General features: G+C 40.7%; 1 protein-coding gene across 1 annotated transcript in view; it reads right to left on the bottom strand.

Annotated features, from left to right (window-relative positions):
- exoc4 (exocyst complex component 4) overlaps positions 1-26,902 on the bottom strand; it is a 554,471-nt gene that overhangs the window by 450,226 nt on the left and 77,343 nt on the right. Inside the window, exons 7-8 of the mRNA XM_072241246.1 lie at positions 13,712-13,857; positions 1,889-1,977 (exon numbers count right to left, since the gene is read on the bottom strand). Coding sequence (XP_072097347.1) covers positions 1,889-1,977; positions 13,712-13,857 — 235 coding nt within the window. The remainder of the gene's footprint in view (positions 1-1,888; positions 1,978-13,711; positions 13,858-26,902) is intronic.

Genomic DNA, 26,902 nt, shown 5'->3' with positions numbered 1-26,902 from the left:
TAGGCATACTCATTATTGAAACAAGAGGAATCACACTGAATGAAAAGATATCTCAAATAGAATATAGGTCTGTGATAAGGAAGCCTAACTTATGGACACCTATACAAATGAAGTTGCTCCCATAACATAAATTCACAATTCTAACATACATACACAGACTGTTAAAATGGAAAACTGCTTTTATCTCAGGCTCTGAGACAACTAAATTCCCTGCCACCTCCTAGTTTTCATCACTTATGAAGCACCATAGAATTATATAACATTTACTGTTTGACTTGTGTTATGATTGCACTTATGCTAAATGTCAATCTTCTTGAATATATTTAACTATTAGCTAATTTATTTGTTTTAACACTACTTATGTGTTGTGTGCAAGTTATTTGTACTGCGTTGTTGTGCACCTTGGTCCGGAGGAACATTGTTTTGTTTGGCAGTATACATGTATAAAGCTGAGTGACAATAAACTTAAAATTCACAAACAAGCGAAAATCTACAGAGACTGGAGATCCAAACAACATGCACAAAATGCTGGAGGAACTCAGGAGGCCAAGCAGCATCTATAGAAAAATGTACAGTCGACATTTCAGGCCGAGATTCTTCAGCAGGACTTGAGAAACAAAAATGAGGAGTGGAGTTAAAAGGTGAGGTGAGGAGAGAGAGAAACACAAGGTGGTAAGTGAAACAGAGAGGGGGAGGGATGAAGTAAAGAGCTGGGAAGTTGATTGATAAAATAAATACAGGGCTGGAGAAGGGGGAGTCCAATAGGGGAGGACAGTAGACCATGGAAGAAAGAAAAGGGGGGAGGAGCACCAGAGGGAGGCGATGGGCAGGCAAGAAGAGAGGGGGAAAAGGGGACGGGGAATGGTGAAAGTGGGGGGCATTACCAGAAATTTGAGAAATCGATGTTCATACCATCAGGTTGGAAGCCCCCACCACAGATGGAATATAAAATGTTGTTCCTCCAACCTGAGTGCGGCCTCATCACGGCAGTGGAGAAGGCCATGGACAGACATTGGAATGGGAATGGGAAGTGGAATTAAAATAGGTGACCACTGGGAGATGCCGCTTCTTCTGGCGGATGGAGGCCTCCCAATCTACATCGGGTCTCACCCAACTTCAACTTGATTTGTTCCCATGAATAGCGGGATTAGTTTGCTCTCTACCTCCAGTTTTAAAAATTGTTATTTTTTATTAATCTTGTGTGTTTTTAATGACATTCATTACTGATGAAGAATAATTACCATATTGAGGGATTTTTCTCTATGGACAAAATTGACCAAAGGATATCTGTAAAACCTAAATCTGTTCATTACCCAGTGATGGCCTAATTTTATTTTAATCCTTGTCTCCATGGTAGCAAACAGTATTCTGGCTAATCTCTGTGGAAAAGTTAACAAGTAAATTTCCTGCTGATATCAGAATTCAGTTTGTTCAGTTTCAACTCTGAAGGAGCAAGATATACATCATTATCATACTTTTTGATCTTATGTTTGCCTCTAAGATCTCTTGCAAGCAACAGCCAGCTGTTTCTGCCCCTTTTCCCCAAATTCTGCTTCACAGCATTTAATAATTGGTTTCCTGTCTGTTTTTGACTGTTTTTTGGTTCTTTTTCTCCTCCTTTTGTTACTGAACCATTTTTCAAATTCTCTGACCTATTGTAATATTCTTAAGACTTTCATTTCACACTTCTGCAGGTGCTTCATAGGTACAAATGGATCTCTCTGATAATCCAATGAATCCATGCATTCATATCGTAACACTGATCATAATAATCAATAAAAGTGTAAGAGAACAAAATGAAAATATAAGCTTACAAGTTTGGCTCATCTGGTTTTGGTCTGCAATTTAATTTGTATCGAGGAGAATCGGTCTATTGCACTGACTTTACCTTGTAGTTCTCCACTCTTGCTATACAGCTCACGTCTCTGTTCACGCAGGTACGCACTCATACTGATGGCATGCGAAGATGATTCAAATCTGTAAATGGATAAACCTTGCTGAATAATACATACATCACTTTTATTTCTCTACAATGTTCTGTTTCAAGATCCTTGCATTACGAAACTTGATTAAATTTATATAGGAGTGGTGGATTGTTCAATGTGAATATTCATTGATTGCTAAGCATTTTGGTATGATGCTCTGAAGGCACGGACAAAGTATGGTTTCCTTTCTTTCAAGAGTACAGATGGTTATGAAAGAAGAAAGAGAGAAAATGTCAAGGGATTGAGAGCGAATTGAGAGAAAGTTTGCAATTTATAAATAAGGTCAAATCAAGACAATAAGTTTGAAGCAAATGAAAGTAGAAGATTAGGTTATTACTTAAATGGTGTGAATAACAACACTGATGTTCAGAGACATCAGTACTGGGATCACAGAGAGCTGGTATGCACGTGTAGCAAGGAATCAAAGGCAGCAAATGAAGGTTAGGCTTAAAGATAAAGACTTTTTTAAAGATTAGCTTTATTTGCATCGGAACATACAGCGAAATGCACCATTTGTGTCAATGATACCAACATAGCGTGCCTACCACCTATTAACCCTAACGGATACACCTTTGAAATGTGGAAGGAAACTGGAGCACCCAGAGGAAACCCATGCAGTGCCTCGCATAGCCGTTAGCACAACACTTTACAGTATAGGTGACCCAGGTTCAATTCTCTCTGCGACTGTGTGGATTTCCTCTGGGTGCTCTAGTTTCCTCCCACAGTCCAAAGCCATACTGGTTGGTAGGTTAATTGGTCATTGTAGATTGTGCCATGATTAGTCTAGGATTAAATCAGGAGATTGCTGAGCGGGTGCAGCTCAAAGGGCCTATTCCGCACTGCATCTCAACAAAGAAATAAACAAACAAACAAATTCTTTACAGGCAGCAGCAGGATTTGAACCATCACCACTGGCAACTTAAAGCATTTAGCTAACCATTATGCTTGATACCTTTCCAGAAGCACTGAGTTTTGCTCCCCTTTGGACACTAAGTACTTGCCCAAGAAACCATGTAGGCAAAGTTCACACAATTGCCTATGTTAAAGGAGTTGTCTTAAGAGGAGAGATTGTGCAGAATTGGCCATTACTTTCCGGAATTTGGAAGAATGAGAGGCACCTTGATTCAAACACAAAGTTCTGTGGGTGTTTGAAAAGGCAGATCCTATGAGGACATTTCCCCTGGTGACGGAGCTTGAAACTAAACGACGCCAGTTAAAAGCTGACTCATATGGTATATGAGGAAGGCTTCCTTTGGAATTCTCCACTCTAGACACAGCAGATGCTGAGGCATTAACTATGTTTGAGGTTGAATACAATGAAGAATCAAAGGTTATGAGGATCATGAAAGAAAATGAAGCTGAGCTTGTCAATCGCATTCAACCTGAATCTCTGAGACACAGGATTATGATAGAATATTCTGTACTCTCTGGATAACTGCAACTGCAACAACACTTAAACTCAATGCCATCCAGGATGGAGCAAGCTTAAATGGTATCCCATCCACCAGTTGAAAGGTACATAACCTCCAACACTGACTATAGCAGATACAGTGTTCATTACAGACACAATACACCGAAGTTATTGCGTGGACTATTTTAAATGCACCTCCTATACATGTGACCACAAAAAGCAAAAAGGACAAGAGAAGCAGGCACGTGGGAACAGCCTAAACTGTTAACTGCTTTATTACTTACACCTTTTCTCAAAAACAATCACTGCAATCAATTGACACAAGAGGTGCTGCAGATGCTAGAATTCTAGAGCAACGTGCTGAAGGAATTCAGCAGATCCATTGCAGTATGATTTGTCAGAATGTGAATGGTGTCACATACCCCGTGACGGGTAAAAGATCCAGCAGAAATGGAAAACACTTTGGAGTCCAGTATTGCTATTAACTAATGGTATTTATTAGTAACTACGCAATACAGTAATATAAATGCAGATATATCAAACAGGTTAGGAATGATTATATATAAGTAAGTGTGGAAATATATGAAAACCAAGCTTCTTCATGTCTAGGGGTAAATAGATAGTCTTATGATGATGAGTAAAGTTCAGCTCAGTTCATGGTATTGAGTTGAGTAGTGATGGAGAGAGAGAGAGGGAGAGATTTGAGTCTCCAGGTGAGCTGATGCCATCGATCTTCCTGTTGTCCTTCGAAATCCTTTAGAAGTCACTGACTGTGATGACAACTAGGGGACCGTTCTTCTGGGGCGGAATTATCAACCCAGGCAAGGGTCAGACACATGAATAACTCCCCACCGGTCACACTCTTTTCACACTGCAAGAGCCACTGATCAATCCTCCAAAACCCACCTTTTCTGTGGGCACAACAAAGCTCACTCAGTGTCCAAAACCATGTGTCTGTGGGTCTAACAGCTGACCTTCTATTTATCTCATCGTGCTGAATACCAGCTGTCCATTAAGCAGCTCCTCCCTTCTCTCTCTCTGTAAGAACTTAGAATCTGCCAGTGTCCTTGCAAAGTGTAAACATGCTGCAGAGAAACCATAACACCATCTCCAAGCAGTCTTCGCCTCTCTCTCTCTTAATAACAAGGTGTCTGGTGTTGAACAACCCTCTCTCTCTTTTTTCAAAGGCATAGTCCATAAAAAAATATGACCCCTAGGGGTACTTAACAATGGGAAATAGAAATGAAATGGGTGGCAAGGAAATCCCATTTTGAGTGGCCTTCTCCACTCCCATGATAAGTCCAATCTCAGGTTGGAGGAGTAACATCTTGTATTCCACCTGGGTAACCTCCATGAACACTGATATCTCTAACTTCTGGTAACTGCCCCCCAACCCCTTCTTCACCATTCCCCATTCTTGTTCCCACTCACACCTTCTCTCCTTACCTGCCCTCTCTGGTGCTCCTCCCCCTTCCCTTCTTCCATGGTCTTCTATCCTTTTCTATCACTTTCCCCCTTTATCTCTTTCCCCAATCAACTTCTCAGCTCTTTACTTAACTGCCCCCCAACCCCGGTTTCACCTATCACCTGCCACCTTGTCTTTCTTCCTCCTCTCCCCCCACCTTATTCTGATTTCTTCCCCTTCCTTTCTGGTCCTGATGAAGAATCTTGGCCCAAAACATCAACTGTTCATACCCATCCATAGATGCTACTTGACTTCCGAGCACATTGTGTTAATTGCATTTTCATCAACAGCCTGAAAATTCTCTTTCAGACTTGAGCTTCTGAACCACCTGTATGACCTGGCATTTTGGAGTGTGAACTGAAGCCCCAAAGGTGCAGGACAGCTGTGGCATGGCAAGTAAGGAGCGAATAGAGGTGGTGGTGCCAGGGCCCGAGAGCAGCGATCTAGCTGGTGTTTGGCTACTGGAGCAGACTTGGAGCCAATTTGAAGCAGCAGATCCTAGGCGGGGCAGAGTCAAGGCCTAGAACAAGCCGATGCATGACCAATTTAAGCGCCAAGCCAAATTGGAAAAGACGGACATGGGCCGAATTGAAGCAGCAGGTCCCAAGCCCGTGAGTGTAGTGAAATGGCAGTGAAATGGCAGGGCCCAGGTACAAGAGTGAGGAATGAGCTGAAGTTTGGCTAATTCAGCACTGGGCCAGAATGAAAAGGTCAGGGTGCTGGGGTCAGAGGAAAGGTATGGGTCAGTGTTCAGCTCGCTACTTGTGAGGTTCACCTGTCTTTGTGCTGAACTGAGGCTGTGGCCTACAACTAACAGGCTCCTGGATCAGCTGTGGAATTATTTTCGTGAACTTCATGGCTGTGGACTTACTTTCGTGAACTTCAGTTCTGAATGTTGTTTGTTTACTTTTCCTGTTTGCACATTTTTTTCCTAGACATTGTCTGTTTGATGGTCTTTTTTAATAGGTTCTTTTGGGTTTCTTGTTTTGTTGTTGCCTTTAGGGGATGTATCTCAAGTTTGTATAATGTTGATAAAAATGTTCTTTGAACTTTGAACCAACCACAAATTCTCTTCAAGTTACACACCATATCCTTGGAAATAAATCACAGTTCCCTTATTATCCATAGGTTCAAATCCTGAAACACCATCTTCAATAGAACTGTAGGCCAACATTCACTAAGTATTGTGGTGGTTCAAGATACTCTAATGAGTTTAAGAAACTCTAATGAGTTTAAGAAGCTCTAATGATACCTAAGGCACTGGGCTAACTGCAGGTTCAAGATCCGTTTTCTGGAATTAACTGTGTTGGGTCTGTCAGAATAGGTTTGGGTTTCCAGCAGCTTATCATTTTTATTCCTTGACCTTGGCCTCCTACGACTCCTACATCAGGCTCTTGAACCAGAGAGGGTAACTACACTTGCCCCAACACTGAACTGATTGCACAACCTATCGACTCATCTCTAAGGACTCCACAACTCATGTCCTCGATACTTATTGCTTATTTATTTATTATTGTTTTCTTTTCTCTTTTTTGTATTTGCATAGTTTGTTGTCTTTTCAATATCGGAAGTCTATCCATATTTGTTGTATGTGTTTTACATAGAACATAGAATAGTACAGCACAGTACAGGCCTTTTTGGCCCACAATGTTGTGCCAACCCTCAAACCCTGCCTCCCAAATAAGCCCCCACCTTAAATTCCTCCATATACCTGTCTAAATTCCTCCATATACCTGTCTAAAATTCCTCCATATACCTGTCTAGATTCCTCCATATACCTGTCTAATTCCCTCTTAGACTGTCTAATTTTCACTGATTCTACTGTGTTTCTTTGCATTTAGTATGAATACCCACAAGAAAATTATCTTACAGTTGAATATGGTGACATACAGTGGCATGCAAAAGTTTGGGCACCCCGGTCAAAATTTCTGTTACTGTGAATAGCTCAGCGAGTAAAAGATGACCTGATTTCCAAAAGGCATAAAGTTAAAGATGACATGGTTCTTTAATATTTTAAGCAAGATTACTTTTTTGTTTCCATCTTTTATGTTTCAAAGTAACAAAAAAAGAAAAGGGCCCGAAGCAAAAATTTGGGCACCCTGCATGGTCAGTACTTAGTAACACCCCCTTCTGCAAGTAGCACAGCTTGTGAACACTTTGTGCAGCCAGCTAACTAACAGTCTTTCAATTCTTGTTTGGGGGATTCTCGCCCATTCTTCCTTGAAAAAGGCTTCTAGTTCTGAGAGATTCTTGGGCCGTCTTGCATGCACTGCTCTTTTGAGGTCTATCCACAGACTGTGAGGGCCATGGCAAAATCTTCAGCTTGCGCCTCTTGAGGTAGTCCATTGTGGATTTTGAGGTGTGTTTAGGATCATTATCCTGTTGTAGAAGCCATCCTCTTTTCATCTTCAGCATTTTTTTTATACAGGCAGTGTGATGTTAGCTTCTAGAATTTGCTGGTATTTATTTTAATTAATTCTTCCCTCTACCAGCGAATTGCTCCTGGTGCCACTGGCTGCAACACAAGCCCAAAGCATGATCGATCCATCGCTCTGCAATTAACCGTCAAAATGCTAGTTGGTGGTGGGGTTTCTATGCCACTGTGTTGAGTTTCTTCGTGAGAGACATAGACGAGGAAATGCATTTCAAATATTTTCAGATGTCGGCAGGTAGATTTGACAATTTGGTTCATCATCTCCAACCATTTATTTCGCATCAGTGTACAGACATGGCGGAGAAAAGCAACCCGAAATGCGTAGGAGGAAATGCGATGCTACCAAGCAGACCAATCACAGTTATTGCGAGTTACTTTTTTGAGGAGGTGCGCGTCACCCTACGGCGTAGGATACACTGTACCTACGGCATACATTTGATGCAGAAGTATAAATTGGGCTTTAGCTGGCTACAAAAAGCGTTTACAAGTTGTGACACTTGTCAAAGGGGGTGTTACTAAGTTCTGACCATGCAGGGTGCCCAAACTTTTGTTTCAGGCCCTTTTCCTTTTTTGTCATTTTGAAACTGTAAAAGATGGAAATAAAAAAGTAATCTTGCTTAAAATATTAAAGAAATGTGTCATCTTTAACTTTATGCCTTTTGGAAATCGGATCATCTTTTACTCGCTTAGCTATCCACAATAACAGAAATTTTGATCGGGGTGCCCAAACTTTTGCATTACACTGTATATGTACTTTGATGATAAATTTACTTTGAACTTTGAACTATTCCAGTTTCTCATTTTTCAATACATGGTATTTTACAAACTTTTAAGTCAACAATACGTCTAGCAATTTAACTTCACTAAATACAATGTTTTCATATAAAAGTTCCTTATAATTAAATGTTTTTTTTAATATTCCTTTATCACTTCTACTCTGCACAGTTCTCTGGTGTATCCTGCTTTTCACCTCATTACAGACATATTTCCTAGTTTTCCACATTTTTCTGCTTTAATCTTGTTAAAAATTCTCTGTTTATGATACTGAGCCAGGCCATCACTTATAGCATTTTTGTTTCCCTCTCCTCAGATGCTAAGTATTTCCAACTTTTTTATGCTATTTCATTGTTTACAGTACTTTATCGTTCTCTTCATCTGCCTATCACTTCCCCTTTTTGCCCCGCCTCCTCCCCTTTCTCCCATGGTCCACTCTCTTCTCCTATCAAATTCCTTCTTCTCTAAACCTTTGCCTTTTCCACCTATCTTCTCTCAGCTACTTACCTCAACCCCTCCCCCACCCGCCCTGGCTTCACCTACTACCATCGAGCCTGTACTCCTTCCCTACTGCACCTTCCCCCCTTCTTTTCCAATCCCGACGAAGGGTCTTGGCCCAAACTGTCAAATTAATTTCAATAGCTGCTGCTTGACCTGCAGCATTCCTCCAGAATTTTGTGATTATTGCTCTATAATTCCAGCACCCGCAGGATCTTTCATGTTTGTGCATTTCCAACATTTCGCATTTTCATTTTGAATGACCACAAACTGAGGGATTTTATTTTAAAATGTTCTGTCAAGTGGCATAATAAGCAAAAGGGTGATGAATCTGTGAAATTCATTCCTATTGATGGCTGTGAAAGCCAAGACAAGGAGTATATTTAAGGCGAAGTTGATAAGTTCATGATTTGCAAGGGCATCAAAGGTTACGGGAGGGGGGAGGGAATGGGATTTAGAAACATAGAAAATAGGTGCAGGAGTAGGCCATTCGGCCCTTCGAGCCTGCACCGCCATTCAGTACGATCATGGCTGATCATCCAACTCAGAACCCTGTACCAGCCTTCCCTCCATACCCCCTGATCCCTTTAGCCACAAGGGCCATATCTAACTCCCTCTTAAATATAGCCAATGAACTGGCCTCAACTGTTTCCTGTGGCAGAAATTTCCACAGATTCACCACTCTCTGAGTGAAGAAGTTTTTCCTCATCTCGGTCCTAAAAGGCTTCCCCTTTATCCTCAAACTGTGACTCCTCGTTCTGGACTTCCCCAACATCAGGAACAATCTTCCTGCATCTAACCTGTCCAATCCCTTTAGAATTTTATACATTTCAATCAGATCCCCCCTCAATCTTCTAAATTCCAGAGGGTGTAAGCCTAGTTGATCCAGTCTTTCATCATATGAAAGTCCTGCCATCCCAGGAATCAATCTGGTGAACCTTCTTTGTACTCCCTCTATGGCAAGAATGTCTTTCCTCAGATTAGGGGACCAAAACTGCACACAATACTCCAGGTGTGGTCTCACCAAGGCCTTGTACAACTGCAGTAGTACCTCCCTGCTCCTGTACTCGAATCCTCTTGCTATGAATGCCAGCATACCATTCGCCTTTTTCACCGCCTGCTGTACCTGCATGCCCACTTTCAATGACTGGTGTACAATGACACCCAGGTCTCGTTGCACGTTATAGGGTTAATAAACAAATCAGCCACAATGGAATGGTGAAGCAGATATGTTGGTTTTAAGCATCTCAAAAAGTTGTCTGGAATTTTGAATATTCCATTTGTTGCCTCAAAATATCAAATTGCTATTGCTGATAGTTATAATGTGATTTTGGTTTGATGGATCACATTGAAGTGACAAAAATAACATTTGCATTGCACATGAGCTCTCAGAAATTTTCAAGATTGTTTTAAACATCAACTTAATAATATCCATTGCTTATAACCCAAGGGTCCTATCAAAAACATTTTTATGCATTGTTCCCTTGTTTAAGTACTCATTAGTTACAACATGCAACCTTTATTCCTCCCATGGTGATAGAAAATTAATCTAAAATACTAGTCCCACATCAAGCTGCTACTGAGATAATTTGTGCATCAATCCACATAAAACATGCCGCATCAGACACATACTGATAACCTCTCGTGCTCGTCAAATATAGAGGCCATTCTTTACACTTCTGTTATCAGGTTAATTGAACTCTGCTCTCCATTACTTTGGGAATTTTCACAAATCCTTTTGGAATCAATTACCCGAATATGCATTTACCGGGCTAGATTTTGTAATAAAGATACAAATCTTTGAAATTCATTATTTGTCTGCTTCACAAAAATATCTGAGAGAAATCTACTACATTGATTAAAATGTTTTCTGATGTGAAAATATTATAGTTGTGTGCACCGGGAAGTTTGAATCATCCTCCATTTATTAAACACCTCAAAAGGTTTCTATTTTGCCCTTACTTTTACAAACATTTTATTAATAAAATGTTATGTTGGGAAGTTATGTTTAAGCTGTATTAGCTGGAAATGATGCTTAATTTGCAGTACTGTGTGCAGATCTGGTCACCTACCTAGAGGAAAGACATCAAGATTGAAAGAGTCAGTAGAAAATTGTCAAGAATGTTTCTGGGACTTGATGGCCTGCGTTGTACTGAAAGGTTGTATGGGTAAGGATTTTATTCCCTGTAGTGCAGGACAATGAGGGGATGATTTCATAGAAATATACAAAATTATGAGTGGTATAGGTAGGGTAAATACAAGCAGGTTTTTTCCACTGAGGTTGGCTGAGACTAGAACCAGAAGTCATGGGTTGAGAGTGAAAGGTGAAATGTTTAAGGGGAACATGAGGGGCAACTTGTTTACTCAGAGGGTGGTGAGAGGTTGGAATGAGCTGCCAGTGGAAGTGGTGGATGCGGGTTCATTTTCAATATTTAAAATAAGTTTGGATAAGTACATGGATGGGAGGTGTATGGAGGGCTATGATCCGGGTGCAAGCTGATGCAACTAAGCAGAACAACAGTACAACCTGGAATAGATGGGCCAAAGGCCCTATTTCTGTGCTGTAGTGCACTATGACTTCATTAAACACGATATTATTTTTCAAATAATCTTCATAATTAAGTATTAACACTCTGAAGGGTTATGTAATTTAAGCTCAAATGATCTACTACTTTATAATACATAATTAGAAAGGAGATTGATGATCATTTCCATTTATTCAACAATTCAACAGAACCAATTGATGCCTCCACATGTGAACAGCATAACTGAGTGTAAAATACAAAAGAGCAATCCAATATGCAAATTATTACTGCCTTTGCTACACTGAAATCTCCAAATTCTTTGATCTGGACTCAAAAGGTACATTGTTTACTCCAAAGTTGCTGGTTGACTGATAACAGAAGAGAGGGGGGAATACAGGAATAGTCAGAATGATTTTGTGGATGGGAAATGTGTCTCACAAATTTCATTGGAGACATCAAGAGATTACACTGCGTTAGTAATGAGAGTAGAGAAGCAATATGACCAGTATAAAGGGAAGGTGAGTGGCGAAGAAGGATTTCAAGATGATCAGCGTACTGAGAAAAGGTGTACAATGAATTTCACAGGAGATTTTTTTGAAGAGCTAACAAAGAGGATTGATGAGGGCAGGACAGTACTCACAGTCCATGTGGACTTCTGTAGCAAGATTTTGGACAAGGCCTTGCATGGTAGATTAGTACAGAAATTGAGATCACGTGGGATCCAGGTGAGCTAGCCAATTGAAAGGAGTTAACGGGCTGTTTTTCCAGGTTGGATCCCTGTAACCAATGGCGTGCTGCTGTTGGTGGAATAATTAGAAAATGTGCACATGACCACCAAAACTGGTGATGTGGTAGACAGTGAAGAAACTTGTCTAAGGTTACAAAGGGATTTAGATCTATTGGGAAAGCAGGCAAAAGAATGGCAAGAAGAATTTAACTGAGACAAGTGGGAAATAATGCTTTTAGGAAGTTATACCAGGACAGACTTACACAGAAAATGACAGGGCTCCGGGGAAGTTGTAGAACAGAGACCTAGGGATACAAATGCAGAATTCCCTAAAAGTGCCCATATAGGTAACAAGGTGGTGAAGAAGGCATATGACATGATTGCCTTCTTCATACAGAACACTGTGTTAAAGAGTTGTAGCTGTATATAATATTGGTGGCACTAGTTGCCATACTATAGGAAGGATGTGATAAAGCCATAGGGGTGCAGAAAAGGTTCACATGCACATTTCTTGAACAGAAGCTGGATTGGCTGAGACCATTTTGTCTGGAGCGAAGGAGGCTGAGGGGTGACCTTACAAAGGTTTATAAATTATAAGGGGCGTGAATAAGGCAGATGATCACTGTCACAGAGTAGGTAAAACTAAAATTGGAGGGTATAGCAAGAGGGGGATTATTTAAAAGGATGCTGAGAGCCAAGTCATTCACAGGAAGGTTGATGGCTATATGGAACAATTTGCCAGAGGAAACTATTGAGGCAGGCACAATTGCAATGCTTAAAAGACATTTGGACAGATTCATAGATGGGAAAGGTTTAGAAGTATATGGGTCAAATGCAGGCAGATGGGACAAGCTCAAGAAGGCAACTTGGTTGCAATGGACAAGTTGGCTGAATGGCCTTTTTTCCTGCAGTATATCTCTATGGCTCTATGACGTCTATCTTGGTCAATAAAGTGCCAAGCAATGGTGATTGAGGCTGATATGACAGAGGCATTTCAGAGGTTCTTAGATAAGCACATGAATATGCACAGAATGAAGGGATATAAACCATGTGCAGTTAGAAGGGATTAATTTAATTAGGCATTATTAGCTTCATTAGTTTGGCCCAACACTGTGGGCCAAAAGGCCTGATCCCGTGCAGTACTGTTCCGTGGTGATGCCACTAAGAGGAAATTTGCCCTAACTTCTGAAAGTTCAATCATACCACACTGAGATGCACAGAACAGTGTTGCTGTAAGTCACTGGCTAGTGTTTTTAAACAAAAAAGCTTTCCCCCTTTCTTCTTATGTTATCTGCACCGTCCAAATCAACAAGTCCCTTTACAATACTTAGATTTTTAAATAATTATTTCCAATAATAATATGCAACCATGAATTGAGTATCATGACAGCTGAAGTGATGAATTTGAAAATGTTCCAATCCTTGATTAGGTCACTGTCAAAACAAGATTACAAATGTGCAGGTTTATGTAGCAGAATTACATGAATCACATTTTAATTTCTTTCTTTTTGCAAGCCCACGTCACTTATGTTCCAGGCCCCACAATACTTTCCAGTAATTAGGAGGTACATTATGAGGCTTCTCTGCAGTTTCAGTGACACTACTCCCACCTTTGCCAAAAGGAAGGCAGCTCTCAGGGACTTGTTCGGTATGACTAGTGCGCGTGAAAAAAAGGGAATCAAGGACATATGGATGAGACAGGAAAGTTAATTTAGATAGTGGATCAATTTATTCATTGCCAAAACAACGTTCCTTACTCTTGCTCCAAATTACAAAACCCACAGAAAGCATTGAAGGAGATTAAATAGTTTTTCATTTAATACTAAAACAACATTAACGCAACCATCATTTTACTTTCAGATTACAAACTAAAGTGAACCTTATGATACTTACTTAAAAAGAGGAATTTTGGGTCTCTGAGGTCTCTTTTTGGCAAAGAATGCTGCAAAGTCACTCCCAGTGCTGGCGTAACTGAGCTGTGATGAAGGTTCAGAGGCAGTTCGAGTGTTCTTCACATCTAAATATTCTGTCAACAGTACCTGTAAAAACATAACAGTCATTTTATGTGAACTTCACAATATATACATCTGTAAATAGTTCTCATGTCTATCAATGATGCTCTTATTATTTTACATTACGGAACATCTTCAGCTCAATCAATTGAAAAGACACGGATAAACACAAACATACAAACCTAGAGATCCCTAGGATTTAAAAAAAAATTAAATCCAGTAGTGTGTGAACGACCAATAAATAATTGAAGAAGTCAGGGGGCTAAAGATTGATATGTCACAAGGACCCAAAAGACGCAGTACATCTACATGAAACGACGTCATAGGGAAGCAGCATCCATCATCAAAGATCATCACCACACAGGTCATATTCTTTTCTCACAACTGCCAGCGAGCAAAAGGTACAAGTGCCTCAGGACTGGCACGACCAGGTTCAAGACCAGTTACTACCCCTCAACCATCAGGCTCTTGAGCAAAAGGGATAACTACATTCATCTATCGAGGTGTTCCCACAACCAATGATCTCACTTTAAGGACTCTTTATCTAGTTATTTCATGCTCTTGTTATTTATTGCTATCTATTTATACTTGCATTTGCACAGTTTGTTGTCTTCTATGCTTCACGCGATCCTTCCTTGATCCTGATCCTGTTTACAATTACTATTCTATATGAGTATGCCCACAGGAAAAAGAATCTCAGGGTTATCTATGGTGACATGCACGCACACTGATAATAAATGTTAGGTTGAACTTTGACGGCATGCTAGCGGTAAGGATATAAGACTCATTAGTTAAAGTTTCACAACCTGCTAAATTCTGGGAGGGTAGCAAAAGACTGGAATACAGCCACTGTGACTCCGTTGTTTGGAACAGGAGCCAAGCAGAAGTCAGGGCACAATAGACCTGTGAAATTAACAGCTGATATTGGCATGATTCTGGAGTCAATTATCAAAGAGGAAAAAGTGAATCATATACTTATTATATTTATATTGAATATGTTTATATTTATTATAATTGTTATATTTTTATTATTATTGTGTTCTTTATCTTACTTTTTTTTGTGCTGCATCAGATACAGAGTGACAATTATTTCGTTCTTCTTTACACTTATGCAGTGAAAATGACATTAAACAATCTTGAATAATTTTGGAAAGCTAAATATAATTAAACCCAGTCAACATTGTTTTATGAAAGCTAAGATCATGTTTGACGAATTTGGTCAAGTTCTTCGAAGATCTAACAGGGAATTGATTGAAGGACACATGGTGATGTACTGTATTTAAATTTCCAAAAGTCATTTGATAATACACAACATGATAGCTGGTAATGGAAGAAATGGATAGAACAGATTGTAAAACAAAGAGCTGAGGTAATTATTGAAGCATCATAAGGATTAGTTCTTGACCTGCAATAAATCACAATTTACATTCATAACCTGGAGAAGCAAACAGTAAGATTTACAAATTTGACAATGATACAAAACAGGCAGAAAGACATCTATTGATGGCAATGAGATGCAGATAGATTGAGTGTCTGGTGAAAGATACTGACAAATGGAATTTACGGGGAAGTGTGAGATCATGCGTCTTGCTACAAGAAATCAAAATGCAGATTATTATCTAAATGGAGAGAGAATGAAAAGAGAGTGAAGTTTAGAGGGACTTAGATGTTTCAGGTCAGGAATCATAGCTTTTCCTCCTTGGAGCGACGGAGGATGAGAGGTGACTTGATAGAGGTGTATAAGATGATGAGAGGCATTGATCGTGTGGATGGTCAGAGGCTTTTTCCCAGGGCTGAAATGGCTGCCACAAGAGGACACAGGTTTAAGGTACTTGGGAGTAGGTACAGAGGACATGGCAGGGGTACGTTTTTTACTCAGAGAGTGGTGAGTGCGTGGAATGGGCTGCCGGCAACGATGGTGGAGGCGGATACGACAGGGTCTTTTAAGAGACTTTTAGATAGGTACATGGAGCTTAGAAAAATAGAGGGCTATGGGTAACCCTAGTAATTTCTAAGGTAGGGACATGTTCGGCATCACTTTGTGGGCCAAAGGGGCTGTATTGTGCTGTAGGTTTTCTATGTTTCTATGAAAAGCTAGTGGGCTGATCCAACAGGTACTTAAGGTGGCATAAAGCATTTTGCACTTCATTGCAAAGAAGGAAGTTTTGATGCAATTATATCGGGTATTGGGGAATAAACGCCTACAATACTTCATGCAGTTTTGATCCACTTCCCTGAGAAAAAAAACTATCATTTTAAAGAGGTTATCCTGAGAACAGAGACAGTGAAAGGGCATTCATCAGACTAATTCCCATGGTGGGAGAGTCTAGGACAAGAGGGCACAGCCTCAGGATAGAGGGGCGCCATTTCAAAACAGAGATGCGGAGAAATTTCTTTAGCCAAATGGTGGTAAGTTTGTGGAATTTGTTGCCACATGCAGCTGTGGAGGCCAGGTCGTTGGGTGTATTGAAATCTCTGTCGGACAGGTAGTGGTAGCTGGATTATTCAAAGTATTTAAAGTGGAAGTGGATAAAATCACATAGATTAATGAATAGAGGGGCAAGAAGAAATGGCACAGAGGAAGAGCTGAGGCCAACATGGGTGATATCGAATGGCAGAGTGGGCTTGAAGGGCCTGATGGCCTATGCCTTCCAATTTTCCTGTGTTTGTTATGGTTCAATGCTGATCTGTACATGTACTTTTACCAATTATAAAGGAACTCTTGCATGACGTTACTGAGACACAAGCATAATAGAGGGAAAGGTTACAACAACGGAAATGCAAATACTCTCAACAAAGCTGATGCAAAGTTTACGATCCAGCTAAATGACAGTCATTAATTTTTAAATGAATTTAGTCCTAAAGCGCAATTTTTTTTTGCCAGAACTGAAAAATAAACATGTATCATAAAACACATCACAGAATGATGAAGCCACAATGCATTCAGGTTCAATTATGTCATCTTTACAGCTGTTCCCCAACCCTTCTGGACTGCTTTCATTTTGATTAAAGTTAAGCCTTTCCTAATTAAGTGCATTCAAAATCAAGTGTTGCAAGAAAACTTTCCTTGAAATATATCAAAACTGTTCCCTTTTTCAGCTTTATGGTGCAAAGTCAAAGCCAAAGCATTCGTTTTCAGTTATAATTAGGGTCAGCATCTTGGCAGTTAAATATAGATCTTTTTTCCTACTTTTCATCATATATGTGAAAGAAAATAACTTTTGCAACTATTAGCACTGTAAAATGTATTGCCGTTGGCACGTAATCTGTATCTAATTCAAGCCAAAGTGCAATGCAAATGACAGGAATATTCAAGCTATTTGTTGGCGTGACTTTATTACATTGAAATGAAGCTTAATTAATAACACAGCAGATGATGATGTTGAAATACAGTTGAGCTTTCAAATTGGAGATCTCAACCATGTAGTGAAAAAGAACAAACTATTATTAAGCACCAAATCTGAACACCACTCTGGTAAGCTCCAACATCATACAAACAGTGGGTTCGAAGGTTCAAACCCATGAAATTAGATGGGCTCTCCTCAGGTACATATACTAGTGAAGCTACAACTTGGTACATTACAGACTTAACAAAGATTAGTATTCCCTTTGCTCCAACAGAAAAGCAAACTTCTGTCTGTCATTTATCATTGCAACTGGCCTCACCATCTGTAGCACAAACAGTAATGTATACTAATCAGATATCAATCTGACAATCGAAGGGAAAAAAAATTCCCTCCCTTGAAAATTTCAATCTTCTCTCAAGGATGCAGGCTCATATGTTTGTCTCATAGTTGTTGCTAACTCTCTGGTACCTTACTTGACATAAATGAATTTCCACTTAAAACAGGACAAATAATAATTATACACAATTTCAATGTAGATACACATTAAGTTAACAACCAAGGGCTTTGAGTATTATTATTAAAAACCCCACTACAGAGGAAAGATAAAACATTCTAAACATTTTAAAAATTCATAGTTATGGTGCGGGCATTCTAGGAAATGGATAAGAATATACAAGTATTGTAAGCACATGCATGATTTGCATAATTCAAGCACATGACATGATTGACAAGACAAAAGGCAATTTAACACTGATGTCTTTGCTTATCACTGTTCCTAATTGACTTATCTGGTGTACAAACTGTTGGCCTGCCTTGGAGACATGAAATATTACAGATTGCATGGAGGAAAACAACTGTCACAGATTAAAGCAAGCCTGAAAGAGTGGCAATTTCTGCAGATAGCACAAGTCAACACTTCCAGCTATTGCATGAGACTGACAGCAAATTTGGGAGTACACATATGTGCAGTTCACCACAGAAGCCAGAAGCTATCTCAACAATTCCCTATTTCTAAGCAGGTTGTATTGCATCACAATCTTATCTGGGGAATATGTGATCTGGCACAAGTTTCAGATACTTAGATGCTACATTGAGTAAAAAAATTTTGAACATACTACAATCCATTGCACAAAGTAGTAATTATTTTTAAGCAGCATAATAGACAATAAGCATTACTTAGCAAACTCTCTGGCCTGAAAATAATGTCCAGATATATAGATTGTACTTCCCTTAGATAAACCTCAAAATAAAGCTGATTTAAAATACTTATTTTTCCAATATATTTCTGGTATTTCAGCTTCTACCTTATTATCACAATTAAAATTCTCATTCCTATTTGCTTGTCTGCAAAATATAAGTTTACTTTTTAATCATCTGCTTAACTTCAGTGGGTATTCTTCCATGTGACTGGCTGGTTAATGTTACTGAATGCCAAATATTGCATGGAATTAATGCTGGCCAGGAATGAGGAAGACTATACCAAAGACGTCACCACAGTTTCCTGCCCAGCATACTTCCAGACAAATGGTGGGTAGGGTGACTTCACCATTTTGTAGACAATATGGTTTTATTTAGAGTGAAATGTTAAAATTGGAGGATTTCTGTGCATTATAGGATTCTCGAATTTCTATTGATTTTTCAGCATTGGCATACCTCACGGGGACATTGTTAATTCAGTGCTTTCATACCGCTGGTAATATTCATAACCTTAATAACGATATTAAAACACAATTCCAAAGAAGAATAGCAAAATAAAAGCAAATTTCAGAAGGTTGCATGGAGAAGGACCTCTTGCCTTCATTGCACAGTGAGAAGCTGTGCCTTACTATATTAAAGCCTCTCAGTAGATACATCAAGGAGACGTGAGTGGCATAGACAGTTCGTAATAGAATGCATTAATTTGATCGTAAAATGAATGCAGAGAAAGACCACTGTGGATTGTGTTCTATGTATATACAGTGCCTTATAAAAGTATTCAGCCCTCAACCCTTTGATCACATAAATCATAAACCTGTGGAGACCTTCAGGTTTCTGGGTGTCACAATCTCCCAGGACCTGAAGTGGACACCCAACGCGGACATTCTTATCAAAAAGGCTCAACAGAGGTTATATTTCCTAAGTCAACTCAGGAAGTACAACCTGTCTCAGGAGCTGCCGATTCAATTCTATTCAGGAATAATCCAGTCTGTTCTCTGTTCGTCCATCACTGTCTGGTTTGGATCAGCTACCAAACAAGACAAGAATAGACTCCAAAGAACCATTAGGGCTGCAGAAAGGATTATTGGTCTGAAGCTGCTCTCGATCCAGGACTTATATGCATCTAGAGTCAGGAAGCGAGCAAGCAGCATCATTGTAGACCTATCACACCGTGGACATCAGCTGTTCCAACTCCTTCCTTCTGGTAGGTGCTTTAGATCACTGTATGCCAGGACAAATAGGTACAAGAACAGTTTCTTTCCATATGCCATCAGTCTTATAACACTTGAATTTTAGTCTATTATAAACCAAGTCCACCTGTACATACACAGGTATACCTCACTGTATATAGTTCACGATTATTTGCACTATTGTTTTGTTTGCTTTTTAATTCTATACAGCGAGAGCTCAGGGAAACCCGGCATCAAATTCCCTTTATGTGTCCACATACTTGGTGATAATAAAGGATTCTGATTCTGATAAATGAGTATTAAAACCAGGGATTTTGATCAATTTAACTGAGAATTTTTACTTGTGAATCAGATGCTCTTTTCCCCCCACAGTAAAGCCCAAAAAGCGGAGAAAATTGTACAGCATGAAAACTAAAAACTCAAAAACTGAAATTCGAAAGTCTGCCGTTCAGAAGTATTCATCCCACTTTGCTCAGTACTTTGCTGAAGCACTTCACAGCTATTACAGACAGTAGTCTTTTTAGATAAGTCCCTAATAGCTTTGCACAATGTGATGGAGCAACATTTGCCCATTCCTCCTTGCAAAATTGCTCGAGCAGTGCTAGGTCGGTTGGGTGGCGGCAGTGGACAGCAATCTTGAGATCTTGCCAGAGATGTTCGATTGGGTTAAGGTTAGGACTCTGAGCCACTCAAGAATATCAATTTTCAAATGTTCCTGCTGAAACATTAACTTACTCCCCAGTTTCAAGCTCCCTGGCAGAGGCAGGCAGGTATTTATAGAGGATCTCTCTCTGTACTTAGCAGCATTCATCTTCCCAAATATCCTGACCAAATTTCCAGTCCCTGCTGCTGAAAAGCATCTCCAAGCACGATGCCACCTCCACCATACTTTACAGTAGGGATGGTGTTACCTGGCTGATGTGCAGTATTAGATTTATGCCACCTGTACTGCTTAGCGTTGAGTACAAGAAGTTCCATGTTAGTTTCATGTGATCACAACACCTTCTTCGACATCTTTACAGTATCTTCTAAGTGGCACTTTGCAAATCCTTTATGGGCAAGGATATACTTTTTTTTAAGCTAGGGCTTTTTCCTTGGCACCCTTCTATAAATATTCTTTTTGTGCAAGGCATTAGATTGTGGAGCCATGAACTTCATCTCCAGTTGCAGCTACTGACTTCTGCAGCTTACTCAGTATGACTGTTGACATTACAGCAGCCTCTCCTACAATTGACATTCCTCTCCAGCAACTAAGTTTAGAGGGATGGAATGACCTAGGCAGTGTGGCTATGGTTTCATACTTTTCTACTTTTTCACGCAAGGCAGCACTGAGCTCTGAAGTATGTTCGGTGCCTTTGAGATGGTCTTGTACCCTTCTCCCGATTTGTGCTTCCCTATTATCAATTTCCCAACTTGCCTTGAATGCTCTTTTATCTTCATTTTGGTTTGATCTGTTGAAACGCTCCCATACTGTTGGACCTTACGGAGAGAAGGAATATTTATTCAGATGATCCTCCAGTTTTCTACATGAACACATTAAGTGAGTTGTTATGGTAATATACAGTCATCAGCATCAGCAATCACTTGTAGTTGAGTATGATTCCTCTCCTGGTGGTTGATCTGGTCACCTGTGGATGCTGAAATGACTGAAGAGGCAGATCCATGATCCACAAGTCCTATTGCAGTGTTAGCAGATGTAGGTCATCCAAGTGGTGATGGATGTAGCTGGTTGGGCCTTTTCCAAGCTCTCATGTTGAAGTTGCTTATTCTTCGAATTGTGCAGTCCCGTCACAGACAGTCCTTCTCCTGCTTTTCCTAACCTATGCTAATTTCTCCCATCCATTCTGGTTGATGTGGCACTTCCTCAGGTGGATCTTCATATTGTCCTTGAAATGCTTTTTCTGCCCTCCAGGAGTGTGCTTTGCATCCATGAGTCGGCCAGTTGTTTAGGGAGGCGGGAGTCAGGCACTCGGATGATGTGGTGCACCCATCGCAATTGGTGTTGAGTCACGATTGTGGCTGTGGAGTTAACGTTAACTTCCTCCAGGATGCTGGAGTTAGTAAGTCTGTTCTTCCAGCTAACTCTCAGAATATTTCGGGGGCATCTTTGATGGTAAGTTTTTAGGGATCTTACTGCTTGCCGTATGTTGTCCAAGACTGCTCCATATAGCAAGGAGGGGAGGACTATACCTTTATAGACCAGAGGCTTAGTGTTGATCTTGATAGCCTAAAACCCTCTTTCTCAGCCTGGCAGAAACTCCACTTACACGGCTTATTCTGCAATTTTATCTCAAAGTCAATGTTAGCTTTTGAAGAAAGAAGGCTACCAAGATATGGGAAATCATCATTGTTCTCCAGAGGGATGTTGTCAAGTTGGATGGTTGGAGGTTTAGGTGCTTGATCTGGAGCAGGTTGGTGTACGGTGTCGAGACCGTAAACAAAGACAGGAGAAGCGTGGAGGTTTGTGTGCTAGGCTAAGGCTAAATCCACACCAGCCAGCGCTACCTAGCATCTTCCTCGCCAATGTTCGGTCTCTGACAACCAAGCTGGACGAACTAAGAAATTGGACCTTCACACAAAGAAGGCTTATGGATTGCAACATCATGTTTTTTACGGAGACGTGGCTAAACAATGATGTCCCAAACAATGTGGTGGAACTGAAAGGGCGCACGGTCTTCAGGGCTGACAGAGTTGCCACAGCGACAGGTAAAAGTAGGAGAGGTGGTTTATGCATCTACATGAATCGATCATGGTGTACTAACTCTACCATTGCTGACACATTGCTCTGCTGATCTGGAATACCTGATTATTAAGTGCAGACCTTTTTATCAATCATGAGAGTTTACAAGCATCATTGCTGTCACAGTTTATGTTCCACCGGATGCTAACGCTAAAGTAGCCAGGAAAGACCTCAGTGCCGCTATTAGCAAGCTGCAGACACTGCATCCAGGCGGAGCCTTCATTGTTGCTGGGGACTTTAATCATTGTAACCTACGTACCGTGATTCCAAGATTTTGCCAAAATGTATCATGCATCACAAGGGGAAATAAAACCTTAGATCATGTCTACACAAATATGGCTGACGCTTACAAAGCCACTACCCTCCCCCACCTGAGACAGTCCGACCACCTTTCATTGTTTCAGCTTCCCAAGTATAGCCCGGTCATTAAACGTGTGAAACCCCCAATGAAGACTATTAAGATCCGGCTGAAGGGTGCTAACTCTGCTCTTCAGCACCAATTCCAACACACAGACTGGAGCACGTTTGCTGCCCGTGCCACCACAGACTCTCAGATTAACATTGACTTATGTACCAACTCTGTCCTTGAGCACATCAACAAGTGTGTAGATAGATTGACATCGCAAAAACAAATACAATTTTTCCCCAATCAGAAACCACGGATGAACAGAGAAGTTCGCCTCTTGCTCAAAGCCAGATTCAGCCTTCAGATCTGGAGACCAGGAGGCTTACAGCTCAGCCAGGGCCAACCTGAGGAAGGGAATCTCTCAGGCAAAACCCATATACAAACAGAGAATCGCGGAGTATTTCAACTCCTCGGACCCCTGGTGCATGTGGCATAGCACACAGGTCATTACAGACTAGAAACCACCTAGTACTGTGCCCCTTTCCAGCTCTGTTTCCCTCCCTGATGAGCTCAATTACTTCTACGCTCGCTTTGACCGAGAGAACAAGGAGGTCACCCTCAAAGCGGATCTCCCACCTGGTGAACTGCCTCTCTCACTTTCCACCTCCAACGTTTGCACCACCCTGAGCAGGATAAATGTAAGGAAGGCAGCTGATCCAGATGGAATACCTGGCCGTGTGCTCAGAGTCCATGCAGGGCAGTTGGCCGGGGTCTTCACAGACATTTTTAATCTGTCCCTGGCCCAGGCAGTTGTCCCCACAAGCTTCAAGGTCGCCACCATCGTGCCAGTGCCGAAGCATTCCATGGCCATAAGCCTGAATGACTTCTGCCCAGTTGCACTCACCCCCATCATTGCAAAGTGCTTTGAGAGACTAGTTCCATCACATCTGAAATCCTGTCTGCCCACTACCCTGGACTCCCATCAATTTATCTATCGCACCAACAGGTCAACAGAGGACACCATCTCAACACCACTTCACTCTGCCCTGACCCACCTGGACAACCCCAACTCTTACGTCAGAATGCTGGTCATTGACTTTAGTTTGGCATTCAATACTGTGATCCCCTCCAAGCTGATTGCCAAACTTCGCCAGCTTGGTATCAGCGTATCCCTCTGCAATTGGACTTTGGACTTTCTGACTAACAGACCCTAATCAGTTAAATTAGACAACCTCTTCTCCTCCACTCTCACCCTGAACACTGGCGTGCCTCAAGGCTGTGCACTGATCTCTCTTCTATGACTGTGTTCCTGTACATGGTTTTAACTCCATAATCAAGTTCGCAGACAACACCACGGTGGTTGGCCTGATCAGAGGGGATGGCGCGATGGCCTACAGGGATGAGGTCCAGCACCTGGCCACGTGGTGTGCTGACAACAACCTGGCCCTTAACACCCAGAAGACCAAGGAGATCATTGTGGACTTCAGGGATGCTAGGAGCCACACTCACATCCCCACTTATATCAATGGAGCTGTAATGGAGCATGTATCAAGCTTCAAATTCCTTGGTGTCCACATTTCCGAGGATCTCACCTGGTCCCTGAACTCCTCCATCCTGATCAAAGAGGCTCAACAGTGACTTTATTTCCTGTGGAGCATCAAGAAAGCTCACCTCTGTCCCAGGATACTGATGGACTTTTACTGCTGTACCATTGAGAGCATACTCACCAACTGCATCTTAATATGGTATGGCAATTGTCCTGTATTGGACCGCAAAGCACTCCAGCGTGTGGTGAAAACTGCCCAGCGGATTATCGGCACCCAATTGCCTGCTATTGAGAACATCTACCAAAAAACGCTGCCTGAGCAGGGCGAAAAGCATTATCAAGGATGCATCTCACCCTAACCATGGACTTTTTACTCTCCTCCCATCCAGTAGGCGCTACAGGAGCCTCCGCTCCCGCACCAGCAGGCACAGGAAGAGCTTCTTCCCTGAGGCTGTGACCCTGCTTAACCTCACATCACAGCGCTAAGCAGTATTGCACCCATATTGTACTGTCTCAGTACTTTAATATTTGTGTGCTGTAGCACTGTTTATTCACAGTTATTTTGTAAATAACACTATTCTTTGCATTTCTGGTTAGATGCTAACTGCATTTCATTGGCTTTGTATCCGTACTCAGCACAACGACAATAAAGTTGAATCTAATCTAATCTAATCTAATATACAGTATTGCACCTGAGAAAAGGTGGTGTAGTAACTTCAAAGATGATTGATATTTTATCAGCCTTACAATTTTTGTCTTTAATTTTTTTGTTCATGTTGAGGTGATAATATTTAAGCCTTGTCAAGCATCCTTCAGTAATTCAAGTTTGGTCCAGAATTGCCACTTTGCACATGCTATATCTTTCCGGAGATTGTGCCTGGACTTCTTGTATTTTACTTGATTGCCAGACCTGAATGCCGATAATCTGGTCTTCAGCAGACTGTGGATCTTGTGGTTCAGTCCAGGGCTCCCGGTTGGGAAATATTCTAAATTATTTTGTAGGGACACAATTATCTATGACTGTTTTTATGAAGTCCATGACAACTGGGGTATATTCATTCAAATCCTCTGATGAGTCATTGAATTCAGCCCAGTCCATCGACTCAAAGAAATCCTGCAGCTGCTCTTCCGTCTCTTGTGAACATGTGCTGAAAGGAACAGCTGGACAAACTAAGACTTTCTTCTCTGGAGCATCTGAGGCTGAGGGTGGAACTGACAGAAATTAATAAAATTCTTTTCAGTTCAAAGGAGATACGTGAGGCATGTTTTTTTTTAGACAGAGTGGTATGTGCCTGGAATGTACTGTCAGGGATGGTGATGGAGGCAGATATGACAGAGATGTTTAAGAAGCTCTTATACAGGCACACAAACATACAGAAAATGGAGAGATATCAGCCAGAAAAGAATAGAAGTCATTTGGTTTTTCAGGTCTGGGCAAAGTAGTTGATTGAAGGGCTTGTCCATACTGTATTGTTGTCTGCTCTAACTGTTCATGATGTTAAAAAAATACTGAAAAGACGTTGTTGTGTTCCATGAGAAATAACTTCAAACTAGATTTTTTGACTAGTCTTTAATGGGTGAGGAGGGAGCAGGATTAAGTTGAAGTAAATGGTTTAGTCTTTGAATAAGGCAAACAATGGAATAATGATTCTGAACGGCTGAATGTGACATCAATTATTTACATTTTGTTTATTCCTGGCATCAAACAGAAAGTAAAGAAAGCAGTGAGAGGGATGTTTGAAAAACTACATTGCTGAAAATGTTTTTTGACAAAAGCAAAGTCAGAAAGTGAAAGGAGGTTTGTAAATTTGAATATAGAGGAAGAGGAATGGAGGATTTAGGTTGGTTCTAGGTGTTTGAATCCAAAAAAGTAAGCAAAGCTATCTAGAAATTTGTATTTCATAATTAACAATGAAAATATTAATAGAGGAACTCAGTGGGTCAGATAGCATCTCTGGATGGAAATGGGCAATCCATGCTTCGGATTGAGGTATTTCACTGGACTGAAAGACAGAGGAGACAGGCAGTGAAGGGAAGGGATGGAGCAAGAGCTAGTAGGAGACTGATGCTTCCAGGTGATCTCAACAAGTGCTTCAACCCATTTAATCAAGGTAGATCAGTCAATATACATACCTACCATCCAATAATTGCCTAATTACAAAATGAATTTGAAAATTACAGCAATTCCTTGATTTACACAACATTTGATTTGCAAAATTCCCAGTAATAGTGGTATCTTGGGAGTATGTGCCTTTACTAAGCTGAATTTTGCTATAATGAGCAATGCACACTCTTTGCGAAGAGGAGTACACCGTACTGAAATATTTCTCCTATACTTTTCAACAAAATATTTTTCAGGCGTGCATTTCCTTTGTAAATGAAGAATTACTGTATTTTATCAGTCTCATTTGTGAAGCAGTCAGCAAAACATCTGTTTAATTGGGTGTCTCAAATTACCCATCCACCTGCATGTCCAAAATGACACAGTAAATTAACTCATCAAGCAAAAAAGGACGTGTTATCCACTTGTGATTAGAAGTCACAAAATTAAACATTTGGCATTCTGTTGCAATATAGGCGATGATCAGTTAAAATAATGACTTTAAAAGTATGCACAATGTTTTGTGCAGCAAACTTTTTAAGGTCAAGCTTGTCATAACTCTTGAAACAAAATCTGTGATGGATTACTGATGAGGTACCCAAAGA

The sequence above is a fragment of the Mobula birostris genome, chromosome 23 (genome assembly GCF_030028105.1).
Source record: "Mobula birostris isolate sMobBir1 chromosome 23, sMobBir1.hap1, whole genome shotgun sequence".
Lineage (NCBI taxonomy): Eukaryota > Metazoa > Chordata > Chondrichthyes > Myliobatiformes > Myliobatidae > Mobula > Mobula birostris.
This window is presented reverse-complemented; position numbering and strand designations above follow the sequence as displayed.